The sequence below is a fragment of the Sceloporus occidentalis genome, unplaced genomic scaffold, assembly GCF_023333645.1.
Source record: "Sceloporus occidentalis isolate IW3139 unplaced genomic scaffold, rSceOcc1.0.p SCAF_248, whole genome shotgun sequence".
Classification (NCBI taxonomy): domain Eukaryota; kingdom Metazoa; phylum Chordata; class Lepidosauria; order Squamata; family Phrynosomatidae; genus Sceloporus; species Sceloporus occidentalis.
In genome coordinates this window covers 476918-502918 of record NW_028317228.1, presented here as the reverse complement: position 1 = coordinate 502918, position 26001 = coordinate 476918, and the positions used below count along the sequence as shown (strand labels likewise).

At 42.2% G+C, this 26001-nt stretch overlaps 1 protein-coding gene across 1 annotated transcript in view; it reads left to right on the top strand.

Annotated features, from left to right (window-relative positions):
• Window positions 1-26001, top strand: part of LOC149276081 (synaptic vesicle glycoprotein 2C-like) — a 77187-nt gene that overhangs the window by 39737 nt on the left and 11449 nt on the right. Inside the window, exons 4-5 of the mRNA XM_089503921.1 lie at window positions 24998-25131; window positions 25841-25930. Of these exons, the coding sequence (XP_089360047.1) occupies window positions 24998-25131; window positions 25841-25930 (224 nt within the window). The remainder of the gene's footprint in view (window positions 1-24997; window positions 25132-25840; window positions 25931-26001) is intronic.

The following is a 26001-nucleotide window of genomic DNA, read 5'->3' as shown; positions in this document are numbered from 1 at the left end:
ATCATTATTCATATCTTCATTTATATTCTTCAAGAATTTACATAATACTATTCAAACAAACTGTAAAATGATTAGCAAGCATGTTCTAAAAGCCCAGGCTGATATCTGCTTCTTTGAGGAGAAACTCTTGCTGGCTGATTTCACCCAGGCAGGTGGTAGCTGTGAAGCAGCCTTCATAACAGGCACTTGGAGGATTTTTAATCTCTTTTAATTTATTTGCTTTGAAAGTGGGGTAATGACACTGCTTTCAAGACTTGTGTGTGGTTAGAAGACAATATAAACTGTATGGCAGGTGGATGTTATGTTGCACCAAAGATCGTGGTATTTTTATAGCAAACAGGGTATTGTTTTATGTAGGTTCTGTTTTTTTTTCTTTTCTCTTTATTACATAAAAACAACCAAATAAAAAGCACATTAAGGCACACAATATTTCCATACTTAAAGGGACAGTTTAATGCCCAAAGCAATCACCCATGCCCATCACCGAGAGCCGTAGCTAGCTCCTTTTGCACCTGAGGCAAGAATAGAAAATTGTGCCCGCCAGCAATTTTTTTACAGAGGCTATTTTATTTACACTGCCCTAACACGCTGCCTTTACACACACATGCCTATTAACACACATATACACATACAGTGCCCTTACACACCCCTGCCTTTACACACACCAGCCCATAAACACACATATATACACATACACTGCCCTTACACACGACTGCCCGTACACACTGCCTTTACACACACCTGCCCATTAACATGCATATACACATAAACTGCCTTTACACACACCAGCCCATAAATACACATATACACATACGCTGCCCTTACACACAAATACACATACGCTGCCCTTACACACACACAAATACACATACGCTGCCCTTACGCACACATACATACACATACACTGCCCTTACATACGACTGCCCTTACACACCCCTGCCTTTACACACATATATGCACATACACATACACACACCAGCTTACAGACACACAAATACCTACACTGCTCTTACACACACCTGCCCACACACACACACACACACACACACACAAGCTTACAAATACACACATATAAATACACATACACTGCCCTTACACCCCTGTCTCCCCTTTCTCATCTTCCATCCTCCACCTTCTGTCCTCCATCAAATTTTGGGAGCGCGAGGTCTGTCACTCCAGGCCTCTGCTTTACTGCTCCCTCATCACTATGCGCTGGCTATTGATGGAGAGTGTGGGGATGGCGTCACATCCCGGCGCTCGGCATCTATTGCTGGCGTGTAGTGATTAGGGAGCACAGAAACCGAGGTCTGAAGTGACGAACCTTGCGCTTCCTAATGTTGGGCCGGTTAGAGGGAGATTGTGATCAGTAGTACACTACGCCCTTCATTGCCTGAGTTTCACTTGAAGCAGCCATTTAGTGGATGGAAAGTGCTCTCAGTAGGAGAACATTCTGCACATGCATGCAGGATGTCTCATTGGAACCCCTGGAACTCTTGCACAAGTCAGAGCTGAAGCTGGCTGGCTGTGAGTATACATGTATGTGCATTAGCAAGTGGGAGATGTGTTTGACCAGTGCAAAGTAGGTTGTGAAAATAGTGCAATTGAATCTACCAAAACCCTCTGCGCACTTCCAAGGTGGCATATGATAGCTGGAGTGTCCCTTTAAATTCAGGAAACCTGAATGTATTTGTAAACAATTGCACAATACCACAGATTTGCTATATACACTCACTGGCCACCTTGCTAGTATCGGGTGGGACCCCCTTTTGCCTTCAGAACTATCTTCATTCGTTGTGGCATACTTTCTACAATGTGCTGGAAACATTCCTCAGAGATTCCACCACATCCCAGAGTTTCTCTATTGGATTGAGATCTTGTGACTGTGGGGGCCGTTGGAGTACAGTGAACTCATTGTCATGTTCAAGAAACCAGTTTGAGATGATGTGAGCTTTGTGACATGGTGCATTATCCTCCTGGAAGTAGCCATCAAAAGATGGGTATACTGTGGTCATAAAGGGATGGACATAGTCAGCAACAATACTCAGGTAGGCTGTCACGTTTAAACAATGCTCAATTGGCTGAGGGCCCCTAAGTGTGCCAAGAAAATGTCCCCCACACCATTATACCACCACCAGCAGTCTGAGCCATTGATACAAGGCAGGACGGATCCATGCTTTCATGTTGTTTATGCCAAATTCTGACCCTGTTGTGGGCAACGTTCTTCCAGTTTTCCATTGCCCAATTTTGGTGAGCCTGTGAAAATTGTAGCCTCAGTTTTCTGTTCTTAGCTGACAGGAGTGGCACTCAGTGTGGTCTTCTGCTGCTGTAGTCCATCTCCTTCAAGGTTCGACATGTTGTGTGTTCAGAGATGGTATTTGAGTGGTTATTTGAGTTACTGTTGCCTTTCTGACATCTCAAACCAGTCCGCCCATTCCCCTCTGACCTCCGACAACAAGGCATTGTCCTCCACACAACTGCCACTCACTGGATATTTTCTCTTTTTCAGACCATACTCTATAAACCCTAGATAGTTGTGCATGAAAATCCCAGTAGATCAGCAGTTTCTGGAATACTCAGATCAGCCCATCTGCCCTCAACAACCATGCCACATTCAAAGTCACTTAAATCCCCTTTCTTCCCATTCTGATGATCGGATTGAACTTCAGCAAGTTGTCTTGACCACGTCTACATGCCTAAATGCATTGAGTTGCTCCCATATAATTGGCTGATTAGCTATTTGTGTTAACAAGCAATTGAACAGGTGTACCAAATAAAGTGGCCGGTGAGTGTATGTCCTTTGGCATAACACATTTAAACTTGATGTTTAGTGTCCTTTAAAAACTTATCAGACACAAGAAGAGTGCATAGAATTGTGTTCCACAGATACATAACGTAATTTATAGTTGCTTTTTTATGATGCAATTCAAGTTTCTTGAATAAAATAGCCAATGCTGGAACATCTGACATATCTATATTGTAGTATTGTCATCTCTTGAGTGTCATTACAGAAATGCTTGCACTCTATGAAATTACCCATGCGTGACATGGCTGCATACACAGAGCACAGGAGCTTTCCCCATCTCAGTTACTGGTTGAGTGCACACCATAGAAATTGAGAAACACAATATAAGGCTGCCATTAGCCAGAAGGGTTTCTTCAAGGAACAATGGTTTGTGTTTGTCATAAGGGACTGGGATACACAAAGAAGAAAATGAACACTAAATGGAAATTAATAATATATGTTTTATTTTGGTTCACTGGGTTCTTTGGTATCCACTAGATGGGAAAAAAAATTTCAATGATGGTATGACATCAAGCTAATCCAGTGAGGTACTGCTTTGTTGTTAGAATTCAATTTCTTATATAAATGTCTCAGATTTTGCTTTCATAGCGTCAAAGAGTAAAACAAATATGTACAAGAAACATACAGAGGCTAAAGCTTCACACATATAACGCTCAATACCACCAACAATAAAACACTACAGTACATAAATTAAGTGTTCGTACGTTAATAGTACCCATAAACCTTCAAAATAAAACACCAGTGGATACAGTTAAAGGCGGTGGTTTAAATGGTTACACTATAAGGTGCAATGTTTTGTAAACTAATATACATATCATTTATATTTAAAATCAATTTACAATAAACCATGCAATATGACAATCTTAAGTTGCATAGTGAGTAGACTTGGGCACCAGGGGGCTCTTCGTGTTCGTCTTCGTGCTCGTCTTCGGGGAAAAAAAAATCTTCGTATTCCGCGAATATTCGCCCGTTCCTGTCTTATCTTCGGGCGAATATTCGCGGACATTCTTCGTGCTCGTTTAATCTTCGTTTTCCTCCTGGTTGCCTAGCAGGGGTTAATACGGGGTTAATAACACATCACAGCAGCAGCAGCTGCCGTGAAGGTACGTGTGTGCAGCTCTATTGGTCGTTTCGGCAGGGGGCTGGTCTGGCATCAACGAGTGAATTGCAGAACTGCAGAATGCACTTCATTCGTTGATGGCAGGCGAGCCCCCTGCCGAAACGACCAATAGAGTTGCACACACATACCGAGGTGTACTGTCCATAGATGTTTAATAAAAGAATAGGGAATATTTTACATTTTTAAATTGATTTTGGACCACTTTACATGCCTAACATTTGCTACCTATTTACAATGGCATACTTTGCAACAACCCAACTTACTTATTGGACAGGACTGGAAAATAGCAGGACTGTCCACCAAAATCTTGGGTGTGTTGGCAGGTATGCTGATGGAAAAATGTTGGACAAGAACTAAAAAATAGCTTAGGGTTAATGTACGGTTATGTTTAAGATTAGTAGCAGTGCACTGGTTTGGTTAAAGATGGATTATGTCTAAATAATAATAATTTAATTTTAATGGTTTTTTTTTTAAAAAAATAGGGGTTTATTTAAATGTATTTTAAAGTTAGATTTATTATTTAGTACTTGATTATATTTATTAAATGTTTATAGTAGCGTTACCTACCGAGCTATAACTACCTATGTGTATTTGCATTTTGCATACCTAGTTTAGCTAAATTAGATGGGACAGGACTGGAAAAAAGCAGGACTGTCCCTGAAAAAGTTGGGTCTGTTGGCAGGTATGTGGATGGAAAAATGTTATAGGGTGAAGTGTGAGTTATAGTATTAATGTAATGCTATTAGTGAGTGAAGGCCAGGGCAAATAACAAGGAAAAGGTCCTTGTGTTTTGTGCATTGTAAGTGTGTGTGTATGTGTGTTATGTGTGATGTCACTGTGTGTTATATGTGTTATATGTGTTATTGTGTGTGTTATGTTTGGTTGGTTGTGTATCAGAAGGAAAATAATGAAATGGAAAAGGAAATGGGAAAGGCAAATGAGTGGGCAATTGGCGACCCGCTCACCTGTTTCACCCCAGGGCAAAGCACCCAAACACTGTCAGTCTTAGACGTTTGGCAGCAGACTTCCAGAGCTCAGACACAAGGCCCTAGCGTAAGCTGGCCACTCCGGCGGAGGTAGCAGGCGTTGCCACACCGCAAACAGAGGCAGCCAGGGGGGAGAAACTGCCCTTACCATTAGGGACATTTTGGGCATGACTCTAGCCAGGAAGCGAACTGGCAGAGAAGAGATGCTGGCACCACCACCAGCAGCAGCATTGAAAAGGCGAATGAGTGGGCAATTGGCGACCCACTCACCTGTTTCACCCCAGGGCAAAGCACCCAAACACTGTCAGTCTTAGACGTTTGGCAGCAGACTTCCAGAGCTCAGACACAAGGCCCTAGCGTAAGCTGGCCACTCCGGCGGAGGTAGCAGGCGTTGCCACACCGCAAACAGACGCAGCCAGAGGGGAGAAACTGCCCTTACCACTAGGGACATTTTGGGCATGACTCTAGCCAGGAAGCGAACTGGCAGAGAAGAGATGCTGGCACCACCACCACCACCACCACCACCAGCAGCATTGAAAAATTGGAAAGGCGAATGAGAGGGCAATTGGCGACCCGCTCACCTGTTTCACCCCAGGGCAAAGCACCCAAACACTGTCAGTCTTAGACGTTTGGCAGCAGACTTCCAGAGCTCAGACACAAGGCCCTAGCGTAAGCTGGCCACTCCGGCGGAGGTAGCAGGCGTTGCCACACCGCAGACAGAGGCAGCCAGGGGGGAGAAACTGCCCTTACCATTAGGGACATTTGATTCATGACACTAGCCAGGAAGCGAACTGGCATCGAAGAGACACTGGCACCACCACCAGCAGCAGCAGCAGCAGAATTGGGAAAGGCGAATGAGTGGGCAATTGGCGACCCACTCACCTGTTTCACCCCAGAGCAAAGCATCCAAACACTGTCAGTCCTTGGCGTTTGGGAGCGGACTTCCAGAGCTCAGACACAAGGCCCTAGCGTAAGCTGGCTACATTGGCGGAGGTAGCAGGCGTTGCCACACCGCAGCAAGTGCAACCAGGGGGGAGAAACTGCCCTTACCATAAGGGACATTTGAGGCATGACACTAGCCAGGAAGCGAACTGGCAGAGAAGAGACACTGGCACCACCACCAGCAGCAGCAGCAGCAGCATTGGAAAAGGCGAATGAGTGGGCAATTGACGACCCGCTCACCTGTTTCACCCCAGGGCAAAGCATCCAAAGACTGTCAGTCCTAGGCGTTTGGGAGCGGACTTACAGAGCTCAGACACTAGGCCCTAGCGTAAATTGGCTACACCAGCGGAGGTAGCAGGCATTGCCACACCGCAGCAAGTGCAACCAGGGGGAGAAACTACCTTAAACATTAGAGAGAAAAAATTTAACTTTCCAAGCTAAGAGCTGGGTAACCCAATTTGGGCAGATTGAATTTAAGAAAGGCAATCTGCTCCATCAGATGAGGTGCCATGCGTGAGCGCTGTGGACTCAGTATGTTTCCAGTCATAGAAAACACGCGCTCACTTTGAACAGTGGTTGGCGGACATGATAGAAGCTGCTGCGCAACCCATGAGAGTGCAGGCCACACACTCTTCTTTTCATCCCAGTAGCTAAGAGGATCAACATTAGGAGCAGAAGGAACTTCACAGAGGTAAAGTTTGACCATTTCAGCAGCACTACTCTCCTTTCTGCTGCTAGCTCTGTCAGATGGTCCAACTATACTGCCAAGTGCCTCTTCCCAAAACGCAGCTGCTCCACTCAGCTGTGTTGTGCTGCTTGTGGCACTGCTGCTGATGCTGCTGCTAGGGGTAGCAGACCACATCATCTCTTCCTCCTCCTGCACCTCACCCTCCTCGGACAGCATTCCCATTTTACGCTGCCAGTCACGCACCTTGTTGACCAATTGCTCCCGGTAGCTACTGAGAACATTGAATTTCAAAGCTAGCTTTCCCTTAGGATCCCTTCTTGGATCACAAAGGCACGCTAGCATCATTTCGGGACTCTCTTCCATTCGCTTGCGAAGGTGTACTTTTAGCAGATCCTTCAGCTTCCTGACTATGGCTGCTACGTCAGGATGTAGAGTGCCACCTTGAACAGCCTCACGGTTTCCAAGGAACACATCCATCTTGCTGCCTAGATGGGAGAACACTGGGATTACCTGGGCCAGACTGGCAGTGTTTGAGCTTAAATTTTCTGTGGCATCCCTGAATGGTTTAAGGACTGCCACTAGCTGGGCGATCACTGTCCAATCCTCCCTATTCAATGGAGAGGTAATCCCAATATTGTGCTCTGAGGCAAGATTATGGATTGCCCTCTGCTGCTCCAAAATCCTCTCTAGCATGTCTAACGTGGAGTTCCACCGTGTACTGACATCCTGACGTAGGCAGTGTACGGGAAGACCTGACCTCTCTTGCTCTTCCCTCAAAAGTTGGCTAGCCTTAACACTATGGTGAAAGTGCCCAGCGATCTTTCTGCAGCGGGACAGAACTACTGCTGCCACATTAGTTCCTTCTGACATTGCTGCCTTCACTACAAGATGGATGATGTGGGCTGCACAGCGCACACCAACAATATGACCATCTCGCAGCGCTTTCACCATATTGGCACCTCCGTCAGTTACCACAAAACCAACTTCAACATTGGTGCCCGCCTCTGCTCCCACCCAAAGGCTAAACATTTTCCTAATCGCATGCAGAATATTTTGGGAAGTGTGCTTTTCATCCATCACTTCTGCATGGAGAAGGAATGATCGGTAGCCTGCTGCAGCAACTTCCTTAGACACACCGGGCTGCCACCAGTGTGCTGTCAAAGAAAGAAAGGCATGCTGGGCGCTAGGTGCACTCCACAAATCTGTAGTGAAATGAACACACTGACCAGCAGCCTTGGAAAGCTCCTCTTTCACTGCTGCAACACAGGACCGATACAGCGAGGGGACAATGTTCCTGCTGAAAGTGGAACGTGACGGAACTGTGTATTGTGGAGCCACAGCCGCCATCAATTGTTTGAAAGGCTCCCCTTCAATCATGGAGAAGGATGCCCCTCCAACAGCAATGAACTGACCAATAAGTCGCGTTACTTTATTGGCCTGCTGTTTGGGCATCGTTCTCTTGGAGTGGAATGCCCCAAATTCTTCCAGGGTGGGCTGGGCATGCAGTGCTCCAACCTGCCTTGGTCTCTGGCTGCCAGCACTAGTTGCTGCTGCTGCTGCTGCTGCTGCTATTGGCTCAGAAGAAGAAGCTGTTGGGGTTTTTCCACGGCCACCAGCTATGCTGCCTGCACTAAGTTTTACCTCTGCATCTTTCCCCAATAGCACAGCGTTGTGTTGAGTGCTGAGGTGATGCTTCATGCTAGCACTGGTAAAATGGCCAGACACTTTCCCTCTGCTTATTAGCTTCCCACAATGTTTGCACTTTCCATAGCGCCCTTCTTCAACATTTTCAAAGTGCTCCCAAATTGGGGCGCGCATAGCCTTGGAGTGTGCCTTGGGTGCTGCTCTTACTGCTCGGGGTGGATGAACAGAGGCAGAACTAGTGGTGGTGGGACTGGTGGTAACAGTACTGGCCATAGTGGGACTGCTAATTGCTTTAGATTTGCTAGGTTTTGCTGCTGCTGCTGGTGGTGGTGATGGTGATGATCGTAGCGGAGAAGGTGGAGGCTCAGGGGAAAATTGTGCACTAGTCATTTGGACACTGCTCCCTGAGGAATCTGATTCCTGACCACTCATCTCCTCTACTTCCTCTGGCTCATAGTCTAGCTCTTCATTAGCCAGATCGAATGGAATTCCTGCTAGGCTGGAGCTAAGACTGATATCGTCGTGAGACTCGTGACTAGTAGTAGTGCGAGCAGGAAGAATAGACTCTGCACTTGGCCTCTCAGTCTCAGGCTCCTCTGCTACCTCGCTAGGTGGAGTTCCACTATGTGTAGCCCTCTCTCTAACTGTCTTTACAAAAATTTTGTAAGGACTTGGTGGCTTGCTAGAGGTACTAGGAGGACATGGCGTGGCGGTACCAGTGGGAACAGTAGGCGCAGCACTAGTGGTGGTAGAGGCGGGGGTGGTGGTGGTGGTGGTTTTCCCTACAAAGGAATGAGATCGCTTTGGTTTGGGACCCCTCTGAGTCTTGCTGCTAATTTGGCTCTGCTTGGTACCTTGCATGCTGCTGGTGGATGGGGAAGATGCTGCTTGGGGCAAAAGGCACTTCTTTTTAGTCACTGGGCTGGTACTACTTGTGCTACCCTTTAACTTTGAACGTGCTTCTGGTGCTTTAGGCTTTCCGTAAAAAACCATAGAGCTTGTGGGCCTAGCCGCACTACTACTGCCTGCTTTTGGTGCCTTTCCTTTACTTGATGATCCTTCAAGCAATGCTTCCCCAAATGATAAGCGAGAGCTTGGCCTACTTGGCCGACTAGACTGACGCAAAGGCTGCATCTTAGAGCTGGTGGTGGTGCTGGTGGTGGTGCTGGTGGTGGTGGTGGTGGTGGTAGATGGAGCTTGTCCCTCCTTAGTCCCAAAAGGAGGATCCATTTCAAATTTTGTGTTGTGTGTGTAGTGTAGTGTAGTGTAGTGTTTAAAAAACTATAAAAAAAAAAATAAAAAAATAAAAATAAAAAAAAGGAAAAACGAATTAAAGACAAAAAAATTAGAGGAAGTTCTCTTCAGTGCTACTGCTTAAAAAGTAAAACTATGCACTACTGCACTGTGCTGTGTGCAATCTGCCAAAATCCTAAAGTTATTGAAATTATTAACTCAAGATTAACTATTTAATAACTAGCAGTATTTTATTTTTAATTTGAATTTACACGGGCCTAAGAGCTTAGCCTACCACTATGCTAGCCTAAAGCTATATTTCCTTACTATAAGTCTACCTCTAGGCAGACGCTCTCAAACCCACTAAGCTAAAGTGAGGTTAAATCAGATTCAGTATATGATTTATTAATTAATATTAAGTTATATAATATTAATAGATTAGAACTAATTTACTTATATATTATGTATTATAGATAGAAGAATATAGATTATGAATTAGAATTTAGAATTAGAATTACTTATATTATAGATTATGAATTAGAATATTATTATTTATAATATATTATAGATTAAGATTAAAGAAGATTAGAATTATTTTAGTACTACAGCTAGTAGCTTGAAGCTTTGCTTAGTACAGCTCGTCACAGTCAATTTTTCTTGAAAAGAATTAGAAATAAAATAAAATGTCACAGCAAAACAGTTATCTTCACTGCTTGCTGCACTCACTAGCCCAACAAGTTCACTTCACTGATGGACTGAGGTGAGCAAAACACTAAGGGTACTTTTAATAAAATTGAAATAAAATGTAAAATAAATGAGAAAATCTTTGCAAAACAGTTAACGTCACTGCTTGCTGATCAAAAAAAAACACAGCACTTATGCGGCTGCACTCACTAGCCCAACAAGTTCACTTCACTGATGGACTGAGGTGAGCAAAACAAATGAAATAAAATGAAAGATTAATTAAGAAAAATTGACTTGGTCTCTTACTGTTGCTAAAACAAAGCACAAACTATAGAGCTGCAGCACCAGTACTAATAAGATTAGCTGAACTATACGCTAGTAGTAATTAATTAATATTATTACTTTTATTTATAGCTAATTTAATTAACTATTAAGATAAGAAAGAATTAGAGAATTATTGATATTACTGATTTTAGATTAGACACTAGTAGATGTTCTGAATGTCTACAGTACACTCTACACTAGTATACTATTACTAACTATAACTGACAAATATATATATAATTTTATAATGAATTCAATTATTAATTATATTAATTAATATTACTGATTTTAAATTAGACACTAGTAGATGAATGTCTACAGTACACTCTACACTAGTATACTATAGTATATATATATATATGACTGACAAATATATATATATATAATATTATAATGAACTATTAAATTATAGATTCTATTAAATTGTAATTTATAAATTCTATTTAATTTATTTAAGCAGGACAGGCAATAGGCACTAGTGCCAGCCCAGGGCAAGGGCACCCCAGTGCCACTGAGGCACTGGGTGCACTGTCAACTCAACAGCACTTACACTAAAGTTGATGACAAATTAATTTTAAAAAAATTAAATTAATCAAATTATTATTATTAAATATATTAATTAAGTAGCACTGAAGTGAGGATGAAGTACACAGTGAGAAATGGCAGGCTAAGGCTTACCAGTCTCACACAGAACAGAACAATCTCTCTCTGTAACGCTCGGATGCAGCACAGCAGTGTTGCCAAAGCAGTCACAGCGAAAAATGAATGGATCTCTCAGGCAAGCTCTGGTCTTATAAAGGCGCCTTCAGAATTCAAAAAACAGCAGCACAGGCATTGGACGAGACCCTTAGCGTTACGTCACAAGAGTGAGCTGATTGGACAGACGAGGATCAGCTCACTCCTGTTTGAAATTTTGGCGGTTGCGCGGCAAAAACGAAGACGATCACGAAGAATCTTCGATTCTTCGTGATTGTGAGTCTTCGTCTTCGCCTACGGTTTGCCGGCACTGTATTCTGTTCTACGTTCCTTCGGAACGAACAAAAAAACGGCCTCTTCGTGCTCGTTTTCATGTTCGCCCGAAGACGAATGCACAAGTCTAATAGTGAGTTTTAAAGACAATCATTATTTAGGGGCCAATCCAATATTTAGGAGTTTTAGGACAAATACCTCTACATCTGTCTGAATGGGGGCCTAATAAGGTTAGACCATAACCTCCAAGCATCTCTACAACTTTATTTGGCACCTGACAATAGGATGCTTGAGAGGAGGTTGAATGTGAAGCCTATCTGTTGAGTTGATGCCAGCTAAATATAGTTTCATCTAGTATGAATGTGAGTATAATAGTAAATATGTGAGTTGGACATTCCCGAAGGCTGCCAACTCACCTGTATACTTTAGAAATGAGGCACATGACATTTAAAATGAGACCCTTTACCAGACTGAAGATTCCATTAATAGGAAGTAACTAGAAACCAAAATTGGAAAAAGTCTGTCACCTTCTTTTTCAGGGAAATCACTGGCATAACTACAGAGGTCGCAGCTGTCACAGTGGTCGCAGCTGCGACGGGCCTGTGCCTCTAGGGAGCCTGGTGCGATCCCTGCAACCCCTTCTTCCTGTCTCTTCGTTCCACTTCAAAGTTGTTTAGAAAGACCTGGACCATACCCTTTCTAAACTATTTTGAACCAGCACAGGGAGACAGGAATGCTTTGTGGTCTGTTGGAGTGGTGAGAGGTAAGCAGGGGCGGGATATATACTTGCGTGTGTGTTTGAGTATGTATGTGTACTTCTGTGTGTGTCTTTGAGCATGCATGTGTACTTCTGTGTGTGTGTTTTATCATGGATGTTTAATTGTGTGTTAGTATGAGCATGAATGTGTAATTGTGTGTGTGTATAAGCATGGATGTTTGTGTGTGAGCATGAATGTGTAATCGTGTATGTGTGTGAGCATGGATGTTCAAATGTGTATGTGTGTGTGAGCATGGATGTGTAATTGTGCAAGTGGGGTGAGATGGAGTGAGTGTTAGTGAGTATGAGTAAGTGTGTGGAATGTCCGGAAATGAGGAAGGACCCCCAAGGAAACAAACTAAAACGAAGCAGAGAGCTCCAAATTTTCTTTTAAGTTTTGTTGCTTTTTCACTCTCACTCTTACTTATACTTTCTTGCACAGAAGTACAAGAAGAGGCAAGAGATGAAGCGGACCTTTGGAAAACGTGATAGGCACATGAAAGCTGTCTGCGAAGAAGGGAGAGAGGGAGAGACAACAAATTTTGCTTTCGAACCAAAAGGGCAGGATGTGAAAATCATTGTCTAAAAACAAACGGACCAAAAACAAAACAAAGAAATGTGGCCAAATCATTTCTGGTCCGTTTGCACAAATCTAGTAGTTATAACTCCCACAAGCTACCTGATCACTTAGAAAGTACAGCATGTCTGAAGCAGATTGTACATACTACTTTAGTTTTTGTGTTGAAATAGTTAAAGAAGAAAAACACATGTATCTCCTGTCTTTATGAGAGTATCTCTTAGAAACACTGCTTTATAATGCTACTGCATGAATTGATAAAATGTATTGTTTAGAGCATTATAAATGCCATTGTGTGGGCTGAGCTGTAATAACCGCCCACCTTCAATGCATTGTAAGGTAAAAGACGCATCTGAATGTTTAGGAGGTTTGTAAGTAATTACTGAGCAGCCCACGTGTGAACAGATATTTTTTTCTGCTTCGTTAACTCTTTATGCATAAGCTGCACTAAATTGTTTACAACATAACAGTCACAGAGCCCTTAGTTAACAAAAGCTGTACAAGGTGGGATGTAATATTCATTTCAAAAGGCCCCTCTCATTCATTGCTTCATTTGAATTCATTGTTTGTTGCATGTCCTGCTCAAGTCACCAGTACGTGAACATGAGTACTTCTGTAAGAAGAGCATTGAAGGCTCCTGAAAAGCTTCTCTCAGCTACAAGGATAATATAACACCTGCAATGGCAGTATAAAAGTAATGTCCCCTTCACCCTGCTCAGCTCTCATTGACAGATTTTTGCTTAATTTGGGGAAATTTCCTTTTCCTGATATTTTTTTGTTGGAGGTTACTATGTGTATAGCACTTTAACTGAACACCAGCATCAAGCCAAAATCAATCAAGGGCACCTATGGGTATATAAATCTCCCTAGACGCTAGTTCAGTCAACCGTATAGTGAGCTCAATTGGATCATGTGCCAAGATCCTTGTAATGAGATTTCCAAAAGGTGTCAGTCTAACATTAACTCCTGGTGGGGTTTTTCATCATAAAACCTCAGTTCCCTTGAAAAGCCTGTTTTCCTTGGATACCTTTTCAAAATGATAGTTGGAGATTGTTTAACCCTTCTAGTGTCACCACTTATGAGATATATTGTTGGTCAAGTGGACCCAGGATGCCAACCACGTACCACCTTAATGCCAGATTGTCAGCAGCACCCCTATCTCTTGGGGAAGTCTCGCATTGCACAACAATGCTTTTGACAATTTCCATTTAAACAATATAATGTTAATATAGTTTTATGGAATATTTTCACTTATGTTCACTCAGTTGTTTTACCCAGTTTTCTTGTTTTGCCTTGGGTGCTCAGCTTCCTACAATACCGAACAGCTTTAATATATAACCTTTGTAAATTGAAACATGGATAGTCAATCCTCACTGCACGAGCAGGTTCTTGACAAAGGTGGCCATAATCCCTTCCTTCATTGTGAGTTTTAATACATTTAGAAAATGTGCTATGGGGTTTCATTCGTAATCCCTTTCAAAATAACTTTTGAAGTAATAGCTATATATCTATATCTATATATATATATCAAATACAATGTATGTATGTATATACCGTATTTGCTCGATTATAAGATGACCCTGATTATAACACGACCCCCCAAAATCTGAATATTAATTTAGGAAAAAAAGAAAATGTGCCCCCAGGCATGTGTTATACCCTCCTATATGCCACTCTGCCCCATGTTATGCCTTTTAACCCCCTATATGCCACTCTGGCATATAGGAGGTTAAAAGGCATATCATGAGACAGAGTGGCATTTAGGGGGACACTTACATACCCAGACACTAATATACCCACCCAGACACTTACCTACCCACTGAGACACTTACACTTCCCTACCCACTGAGACACTTCCCTACCCACTGAGACACTTCCCTACCCACCCAGACACTTTCCTACCCACCCAGACACTTACCTACCCACCCAGACACTTACCTACAAAGACACTAATATACCCACTCAGCAGGGGCGTAACTAGACGCCTCAGGGCCCGGGTGCGAGAATCTGTTAAGGGCCCCCCCACCCCCTCACCCCCCCCAAAAAAACATGATTTTTACCCAACAATTTTTTTTCAACTAATTCAACAAATTCAATTTACATATTGAATCATAATCAAAGAAAAAGGGGCGCATGTACAAAGGGCATAATCCAGGGGTGTCCAAGTTTTTTCTGCAGTGGGCCACTTCATCAGAATTGTATACGTGCGCGGGCCGCACTCATTTTTCACTGTGACAAAAAATATGGCCTTTAATAAAATATGCAGATTAAAATAAAGTAAAATGACACAAAACCTTTACTCTTCCTCTCACTGATTTCTGGGCCTTGAAAGTTTTGCGACTACAAATTCAGGATTCCCTAGATTTATTCTAGGGATGAACTAAAATGAAAATTCTGGACCAAAACATTCAGGGTTCACTTAGCCAAAACCGAAAATGACCCCCACCTTTAAAAATAATAAAAACGCACATGTTTAATAAAAGTAGGTAACACGCAATTGGACAAAATTAGCAATATGACTTGGCATGATAGGAGTGTGATTGCTGTTAGCCTAGGCAACCAGTAAATGCTGGTACCTAGGCATGATGGGACTGTGCTCGCTGTGATTGCTGTTAGCAATCACACTCCTATCATGCCAAGTCAGCCAGTACATGCTGGTACAGGGTGGCTGTAAGTGATGTGCAGACCCCATACTGCTGGCAGCATCATTACACAAGGGGGGCAGCTAGCTAGGTTTCAGCATGTACTGGCTGACTTGGCATGATAGGAGTGTGATTGCTAACAGTAGTCACAGTCCCATCATGCCTAGGTTCCAGCACTTACACATCCATCCAGTAAATGCTGGAACCTAGGCATGATGGGACTCTGATTGCTGTTAGCAATCACACTCCTATCATGCCAAGTCAGCCAATACACGCTGGTACAGGATGGCTGTAAGTGATGTGCAGACCCCATACTGCTGGCAGCATCAATACACAAGGGGGGCAGCTAGCCAGGTTTCAGCATGTACTGGCTGACTTGGCATGATAGGAGTGTGATTGCTAACAGCAATCACAGTCCCATCATGCCTAGGTTACAGCACTTACACATCCATCCAGTAAATGCTGGAACCTAGGCATTATGGGACTGTGATTGCTGTTAGCAATCACACTCCTATCATGCCAAGTCAGCCAGTACATGCTGGTACAGGGTGGCTGTAAGTGCAGACCCCATACTGCTGGCATTATCACTACACAAGGGGGGCAGCTGGCCAGGTTTCAGCATGTACTGGCTGACTTGGCATGATAGGAGTGTGATTGCTAACAGCAATCACAGTCCCATCATGCAGTGGCGGATCTACCGGGGTCGCAGGGGTCGCGACTGCGACCGGGCCCCGGCGGCAGGGGGGCCCAAGCCAAGGGGCCGCCCGAAATCTTTTTTACGTTTTTTTTTTTTTTTTTAAATAAGGCAGGGGCGTCCAACATGCGGCCCGCGGGCCAAATGCAGCCCGCGAGACCTCGAGGTGCGGCCCGCGTAAGATCGGCAGCCAGGGCAACCGATCTTACACGAGCCGCACCTCAAGCCCTGCTACTTACTTGTGGGAGGGTCTTCTGGACAGCACAGAGGAAGCGGAGTTCACGTGACTTCCTACTTCCTCTGTGCTTTAGCAGAGAAGGCAGAGGGAGGCCGCGCCCCCTGCTGAAGTCTGTGAGCGGCATCGAGGGAGCTGCAGTACAGGTAAGGGGGTGGGGAGGGTGTTTGAATGAGTGTGTGTGATTGAGGGAATGAATCTGTGAATTAATGATTATATGAATAAATGTGTGTGTGTGTGTGTGTGTGTTAGCTAGCATGGATGTGTAAGTGCTGGAACCTAGGCATGATGGGACTGTGATTGCTGTTAGCAATCACACTCCTATCATGCCAAGTCAGCCAGTACATGCTGAAACCTGGCCAGCTGCCCCCCTTGTGTAGTGATAATGCCAGCAGTATGGGGTCTGCACTTACAGCCACCCTGTACCAGCATGTACTGGCTGACTTGGCATGATAGGAGTGTGATTGCTAACAGCAATCACAGTCCCATAATGCCTAGGTTCCAGCATTTACTGGATGGATGTGTAAGTGCTGGAACCTAGGCATGATGGGACTGTGATTGCTGTTAGCAATCACACTCCTATCATGCCAAGTCAGCCAGTACATGCTGAAACCTGGCTAGCTGCCCCCCTTGTGTATTGATGCTGCCAGCAGTATGGGGTCTGCACATCACTTACAGCCATCCTGTACCAGCGTGTATTGGCTGACTTGGCATGATAGGAGTGTGATTGCTAACAGCAATCAGAGTCCCATCATGCCTAGGTTCCAGCATTTACTGGATGGATGTGTAAGTGCTGGAACCTAGGCATGATGGGACTGTGACTACTGTTAGCAATCACACTCCTATCATGCCAAGTCAGCCAGTACATGCTGAAACCTAGCTAGCTGCCCCCCTTGTGTAATGATGCTGCCAGCAGTATGGGGTCTGCACATCACTTACAGCCACCCTGTACCAGCATGTACTGGCTGACTTGGCATGATAGGAGTGTGATTGCTAACAGCAATCACAGCGAGCACAGTCCCATCATGCCTAGGTACCAGCATTTACTGGTTGCCTAGGCTAACAGCAATCACACTCCTATCATGCCAAGTCATATTGCTAATTTTGTCCAATTGCGTGTTACCTACTTTTATTAAACATGTGCGTTTTTATTATTTTTAAAGGTGGGGGTCATTTTCGGTTTTGGCTAAGTGAACCCTGAATGTTTTGGTCCAGAATTTTCATTTTAGTTCATCCCTAGAATAAATCTAGGGAATCCTGAATTTGTAGTCGCAAAACTTTCAAGGCCCAGAAATCAGTGAGAGGAAGAGTAAAGGTTTTGTGTCATTTTACTTTATTTTAATCTGCATATTTTATTAAAGGCCATATTTTTTGTCACAGTGAAAAATGAGTGCGGCCCGCGCACGTATACAATTCTGATGAAGTGGCCCACTGCAGAAAAAACTTGGACACCCCTGGATTATGCCCTTTGTACATGCGCCCCTTTTTCTTTGATTATGATTCAATATGTAAATTGAATTTGTTGAATTAGTTGAAAAAAAATTGTTGGGTAAAAATCATGTTTTTTTGGGGGGGGTGAGGGGGTGGGGGGGCCCTTAACAGATTCTCGCACCCGGGCCCTGAGGCGTCTAGTTACGCCCCTGCCATCATGCCTAGGTTCCAGCACTTACACATCCATGCTAGCTAACACACACACACACACACACACATTTATTCATATAATCATTAATTCACAGATTCATTCCCTCAATCACACACACTCATTCAAACACCCTCCCCACCCCCTTACCTGTACTGCAGCTCCCTCGATGCCGCTCACAGACTTCAGCAGGGGGCGCGGCCTCCCTCTGCCTTCTCTGCTAAAGCACAGAGGAAGTAGGAAGTCACGTGAACTCCGCTTCCTCTGTGCTGTCCAGAAGACCCTCCCACAAGTAAGTAGCAGGGCTTGAGGTGCGGCTCGTGTAAGATCGGTTGCCCTGGCTGCCGATCTTACGCGGGCCGCACCTCGAGGTCTCGCGGGCTGCATTTGGCCCGCGGGCCGCATGTTGGACGCCCCTGCCTTATTTAAAAAAAAAAAAAAAAACGTAAAAAAGATTTCGGGCGGCCCCTTGGCTTGGGCCCCCCTGCCGCCGGGGCCCGGTCGCAGTCGCGACCCCTGCGACCCCGGTAGATCCGCCACTGCCACTCAGGTACTTCACTCACCGCGATGCCTCAGCAGGCACTTATTGCAGCTCCTACATGATTTCAGGATGACGCTGTGTGACCCCGCTAGGCCCCGCCTCCTCCAGAAAATTGAAGCGGTGAGTCTACCGGATCTGCTTTGGGACGGCACAGTGCCGCCGGGTCCCGGTCCTGCTTCTGGAGCAATCTCCCCAACCGGCTCTGCTTCCCCGCAGTGGGCGGGCTATCCCGGGAGTAGGAAGGTACGCGCGTATGCAACCTCGGCAGCTGCCGGCACTTTCGCTGGCGCTCGGTGATAGACGCCGGCAGCAGCTGAGGTTACCATACAGGAGGATCCAGGTCCCCCCCAGCGTTGCGGGGATCTGGATCTTAGTCTCATAGTCAGACCTAGTTGAGGTCTGATTAGAAGACGACCCCGATTACAAGACGAGGGGTATTTTTCAGAGCATTTGCTCTGAAAAAACCTCGTCTTATAATCGAGCAAATATGGTACATATATACAGTATATATTGCTGAAGGCATCAATCTAACTAAGGTATTGCCATTGAAACCACATATATATAAAAAATACATAAAATGCATTAGTACATTAAAAAGATTACATATATTATTTACTGATTCCATTTCTAAACTTTAAATAAAATACTGTGCATTACTATACTATACTATACTATACTATTATTATTTGTGATGATTAGGTTTGTTAGCAGATGAGAATTCGCAGTAGTAAATTTTACTTTATGTGCTTCAGTTCACTATTCCTGCCTTGCAATCCATCACTCTTGGTGATTTATACAGTCATGCCATGTAATCACTAGAGTGAGAAGGTGATATTGGATGGGAGACTGTGGGAAGCTTTAGTCATTGGGTGGATTATATCTCCAGGTCTTTCCATACTAGCTGTAAGATGGATGATATTGACATTTTTTTAGTTCAAGCACATACTGTTTTCAAAATTAACCTTTTACTGTTCAGCTTGGAAAAGCTTAATGACACGTATAATGATAACCTACCCTACTGATACATCAACATTTTCTTTACATAATTATTTTTAAAAATAATGTATGTTCTATTTTGGTAATGTTATGTAACAGCTAATTACATTTCATATAAATATGCTTTATAAGAATAATGTTGTGCATCTTGTCTATGCTATGGCATATTGTGTAGCACAGCACTTACAGAGCTCTTCTCTTACAAATCCTGCTTGAAGAAGCTTCAAAAAACCTTGACAATTCTTACTCTTTACAGTTCAATAATCTTAATGAGCCTGTGTAGGGGTTTTAGAGATTGAAATAGTAAGCATTTATTGATCAGAAATCCATTTTTGTATGCTGAAAGGAGCAGATATTTTTACTTTCTTCACAAAGCTCTTATATATTTTGAATATATATTTATTTATTTATTTTTTTTTGCAAAATCATTCTAGAGATCAAAGTTTATCTCCATATACAAAAAGCTGGTTAATGGGGAAAAAGCAGCATTTAGCTTTCAAATGATTCTCATTATGCCCAACCACGTACATATATAAGTATAGTGCTTACTATTGTGGGAAGTGCTGCTTGATAGCAGCTGGTGCTCATGCTTTGGCTAATTGTTTACCATTTATCTGATTACTAATAATATATTTAAAATTGGCAGATATTAGGCTAACTGACATATGTGTGGCTCCAGATCTGCCATGTGAATGGAAGTTATGGTAAGTGACCTATATCATCTGGCACCGGTCTACATGCCCGGTTTGTCAGATTGCCAGTCCAGGTCTGATAAAAGGTATGAACTTTGACTCTATTTTCTTTTCAGCTCATATGGCTATATATATCCTTTCTTTCTTTCTTTCTTTCTTTCTTTCAACGCTGCTGAGTTATAGTGAATTTAATATTGAACAAATAGGGACTCATAGCCACCCGATTCCTATCAATAAAAACTGAACTGTTGAACCAGGACTGGAGTGAGATTAAAAATTGGCCCTGGCACTTTAAGGCCAGCTGGCGATATATCAGAGGTATGCAACTGCCATCTGAATTCATGTGGCATCATGCTGCACTTTTACATCAGCCTTCTTTACAAAATGTAGAAATATAGCTCTTTGTTGCTGCCCAAGCAGATTTTGAAGGTGGGTGTAAGGGCTATCAAGAACCAGTCCTTCAGAGCATTTAACAGGCCTAGCTTTACCAGTAAAAGTGTGCATATTCACCATTATATCTTTCTCCCAAATATCTCTCAAATTCTAAATATAGTGTGTTTGAATATTATGGTGTTTTAAAAATACAATACACACAAGGTATACCGTATTTGCTCGATTATAAGACGAGGTTTTTTCCAGAGGAAATGCTCTGAAAAATACCCCTCGTCTTATAATCGGGGTCGTCTTATAATCAGACCTCAAATAGGTCTGACTATGAGACTAAGATCCAGATCCCCCGCAGCGATGCAGGGGACCTGGATCCTCCTGTGTTATGCCCCCCCCCAACTTACCGGTGCATCTGAGTCCCCGGTGCTTAGTCTGGGCAGCGTGTAGAGCTCTACCCGATTCGCGTAGACAACTTCCGCTGCAGCAGCGAATCGCGTAGAGCTCTACACGCTGCCCGGACTAAGCACCGGGGATTTAGAAGCACCGGTAAGTTTGGAGGAGGGAGGGGGAGGGAGTGTTAAACGGGGGGCATAAGGCATTTCTGGAGGCAGAGTGCTCTGTGAAATGCCTTTTAACCCCCTTAATGCCACTCTGCCTCCAGAAATGCCTTTTAACCCTCTATACGCCACTCTGCCTCCTGAAATGCCTTATACCTCCCTATATGCCACTCTGCCCCATAATATGCCTTTTAACCCCCTAAATGCCAGAGTGGCATATAGGGGTATAAGGCAATTCTGGAGGCAGAGTGGCACATATGGGATCAAAAGGCATATCATAGGGCACAGTGGCATATAGAGGGTTAAAAGGCGTATCATGGGGCACAGTGGCATTTAGAGGGTTAAAAGGCATATCATGGGGCACAGTGGCATATAGGGGGTATAAGGCATTTCTGGGGCAGAGTGGCAAGCCTGGGGGCAGATGTGCATAACGGGGGGCAGGTTGTAAAAAATGGAAATAAAAACAAAATATTTTTCTCAATCATAGCTTTTATTACATGAATTAACATTTACTGGTAAAACTTTTTTCCTATAGGGTCGTCTTATATTCAGGCTTTTTCTTTTTTTCCTAAATTAATATTCAGATTGTGGGGGGTCGTCTTATAATCGAGCAAATACGGTATTTATTTGTATAATTCAGCAACTGGTCCATATAATAAACATATTCTTTTGTGTCATATGTATCACCGTATTTAGATCATACTCTTTAAATATTTATCTAACGGGTTAAAATATAATATTAATGTTTAAAAAGCCTATACGTGCCAAACTGTTCACCAAAGCGTTGCATAGCAAGAATTCCATGATACATTTCAATGAGACTAGATACATTATATTTGCTATCTGTATAATTTTATTAATCGCTATAATAAATATTGCCAAAGGCAGACTTTTATATATTTTAACAATTAGGGCAATGCATGGCTCATTGGTACCATGTTTTCCACTGATAACCCTTTGAAGTGTATTCAGATAAATACCACAGAGAGATATTTTATTCACATATACAATGTGAGTCACGTTAAGAAAGCAGTGTCATCTTATCACACAAGCTATACATAATGCATTGCCAACCCCTTACAGGTGCAAACTAGACCTTCATAATGCATAGCCTATATGGTCAGTTGACAAGTTACAATTACTTGTTTGACAGCAACAAAATGTAATAACAGCACTCCAAGAGCCAAATATTAGTCACAACTGCTTCAAAACTAGCAAGTCTCATGTTTAGGGTTCCATGACTTTATGTACCCGCTTTTTTGCAATACCTCAGAATGTTTGCTGTGCATCACAGAGCTACACTACACAACCTTAACTCTTTTTTACTACAACCCCTATGATGTTCATCAGCAACACTGAACATTGCTAGTTGATTATTATAATAACAGTATCTAGTAACTGTTGATTGGACTTTTAGTCTACATTACAAACACTAACTTTTGTTGACTGCATCTACAATATTGTCCAGTAGCCATATCGCTAGCTGAACTTCATGGGAATTGTCGTTATAGACTGGGCCTGTGGTTGCCTAAACTACACACTGACTTTTTTGTTGTTGACTGCAGTTACCATGATATACAGTCTTCCATTACTATATTGTAAACTGGGGTAGTTGGGGTTAATCTTTACCACCCAGAGATTGTAAACTGGGGTGGTAGAGGGGAAAGGTGGGGAGGATATTTTGCCTTCCCCTGGAAAAAATTTGACAATGAAACAGCAAACGAAACAGCAACTTATCAATTTACTAAAAGTCCAGTTGTGAGTGCAAGTGCATGGAAAAAAATACAAGTTGCATTCAACTAAAGTTGAAATAAACCTCCAATTAGACATGTATGACATTAAATATAACTCACCTCTATTCGTTAATTGTTTTGTGATATGTGATTGTGTGTTACATTGTTACATTACTATATGTTTTTTTGCTAGCATATTTCAATATTGGTTTGCTTTAATATCAAATTCTTTATCATGGGATTTTGTTGTATGAAGATGTCTCTTTATAGGTGTGGTATTATTATGTCTGTTTTCAAAGGTGTCCAATGACTACCGAGTATTATGTGGGTACAAAATTATATCTGTACTAGCCTACCCCCCAGATGCCCCCTATTTCGCCTTTCAATGCATTACATGGATTTTTAGGAAGTTGGATGCCATTGTTTTGATCGCCTAGAGGCTTAATATATTCAATGCTTAAATATATTACTGAATAATGGGAGCCCTCCTTTAAAACCTGACATAACTCAACAGTCTAGTCTAGGAGCTGTGTGAGCTGTGTGCGGATTCAATGGTTGCCTCCTTTTCCAAGCTACTTTTTAAAGTAAGCCACAAAAGGCCAATGTGAGGTCCTTAACACTTTGAATGCCAGATAGCTGTGACACACATGCCTCTGGAGATGAAAGTGCTAAATATTGCTGTTAAACAGTTTTATGTAAGGGAGAAATACACACACAATGCAGCTGCCGCATAAGACGTATTTGAATGTAGAAAATGACTCAGCCTTAGATCATTAATCATTTTATTAAGGCTGCACTATACTATGATTATAGCTGGCTAAGAATCTACACTCATTGCCTTTATTGTGAGCTAAAGGATGACAGGGATAAGCATACTGTACGCAGCCAGTTATAGGTGGCATTTATAATCTGGATTAAAGTGACAATGTATATGGCAGGTAATTTTGAAAAAATGCAAAGGGCCACTATACAATAAAATGGTTCGACTACAAAGGCATCTGAAGGTAGGAAAGTAAATATAGCTCTCAAGCAATTATGATAGGTCAGAAGACAATCATCTTAAGGAAACGAATTATGCTAGCTGTTAAAATAATCACAAAAACTTTCAATTTAGCAGATGTGAGTATGGTATATGATCCATAGATAATTGGGCCAAACATTGATGAATGAAGCATTATAACAGATGGCGGTAAAGGTTACTATGCATGCAGTAAAATGTGCAGATGATGCATATTTCCTCTCCTGTCCTTGTGAGAAGAATTGACTGTGATAACTTGTGTGCACCAAAGGGTGACCACATAAGCTGTCTAAGACACACATACACATACATTTGATAGGTAGCTGGTCAGCACATGCAAAGCACTGCTCTACAGAACATGAGATATATAAACCTGATAAAGGGAATTGGGTTCACATTTATGCATACCACATATTGCAGGTAAGCACTAGTGAATGAGTATCTGAATGAGTGAATATTTGTGAATGAGTATATGTGTGGCAAAAGCAGCCTGTCATTCCTTTGATGGTGCTGCCATAAACCTAAGGCCTAATTAGTCCATCAATGTTATCTATGATAAATCTCATCTTATACTCTTTTCAAAAAGTATTCTCTAACTGGTTGACTTTAGCTGTAATACATCATCATCAAACAGCCAGCTGCTGCCTCTCTTGATCTGTGTCCTGATTTCTGAGACAATTGATGCCTATGCATGCCAAACTGATCATTGTATATGAATAAAAGGGAAAGTATTGGGGTGTCATATAGATACCAGTCCAATGATTACTTACCCTTTTTAGCTTACGGTAAGTATAGTCTTCTCTTAAACACTAAACTCTATATAAAAAAACATGGTGTTCACAAAACCCCAAAATACCACTGTGTTATTTTTCACAAAATATTAAAATGTATAAAGCTTATTAAACAATTTATAAAAAAAATTGCAGCATCTATTTGTTACAACAAATTCTGTGAATTATTTCATTTACACAGGTCATGATGACAGTATGCAATCTTAAATTAACAATATACAGTAACTGTAATAGAGATTTGCTAAATAGCTAGATACATTTATATTTTATGCCCATGGTGAACAAACTGTAGGGGTTTATAAATTATGTAGTATCGTAATTTGTAAAATCCTTTGTGTTTTCAAGGATGGAGTTTCAGCATGGGATCTGCCTATCAGTTCCACAGCTGGAGAGTGTTCGTCATTGTTTGTGCACTTCCCTGTGTTTCTGCAGTAGTTGCTCTAACTTTCATGCCAGAAAGTCCGAGGTTTCTATTAGAGGTAAGATAATTCAAATGCAATCTTCTGTACTCTTAAACATAAATAAAGAATGACACACAATGCAATATGTAAAATATCATACTCTATCAACCTTGGTTACTTTTTTGATATAATGTTTTATAGCTTTTATTTCTGATAATCCACCCTTTATTTGCAACTGAATCATTAGCTTTTATTAAAAGGGATTTCCATCTTACAATTCTATGGTACAAAGAAATTGCTGCTTAATTACATTAAAGCAATGCCTATTGTAATTTATATAGCTGCCATGGATATAGTTAAATCTATTCACTATGGAAAAAACGTTGATTGTGAGCCTATGTGAAGTTTCAGGAGAGGGCATGCAAAACAGTCAGGGACCATGTTAATCACAAATTCCACTGGGCAAAAGATGAGGGAGGAGGCAAAGGTCAGGGTCTATTCCTCCTGTAGAATCCTTTATGAGAAATGACCTCCCCATCCTTCTGAAAGATGATGAATAGAATTTGACCCATATTCAAACCTTTCTGTCTGCTTCCTCAAGTTAGATTTGTTTAGAGGTGAAATATTGCGTGAACATCTGTAAAAGTTTATTCTATTCATTTAAAGCTTATTTAAAATTACCACAAAGAACATTTTGTTAAATTATTTATAACACATTATTAACATGTATTACTAACTATAGTGCCTTGTTTTTGTTATTATTTTATTCTGTTATTGCTGTTTTTAGATTGGAAAGCACGATGAAGCCTGGATGATCCTAAAACAAATTCACGACACAAACATGAGAGCCCGAGGACAACCAGAAAAAGTCTTCACAGTAAATATCTAAAGAAATCATACTTTTTTAGCCATATCTACGAAAGCTTTAATTTATAAAATACTAGTGAT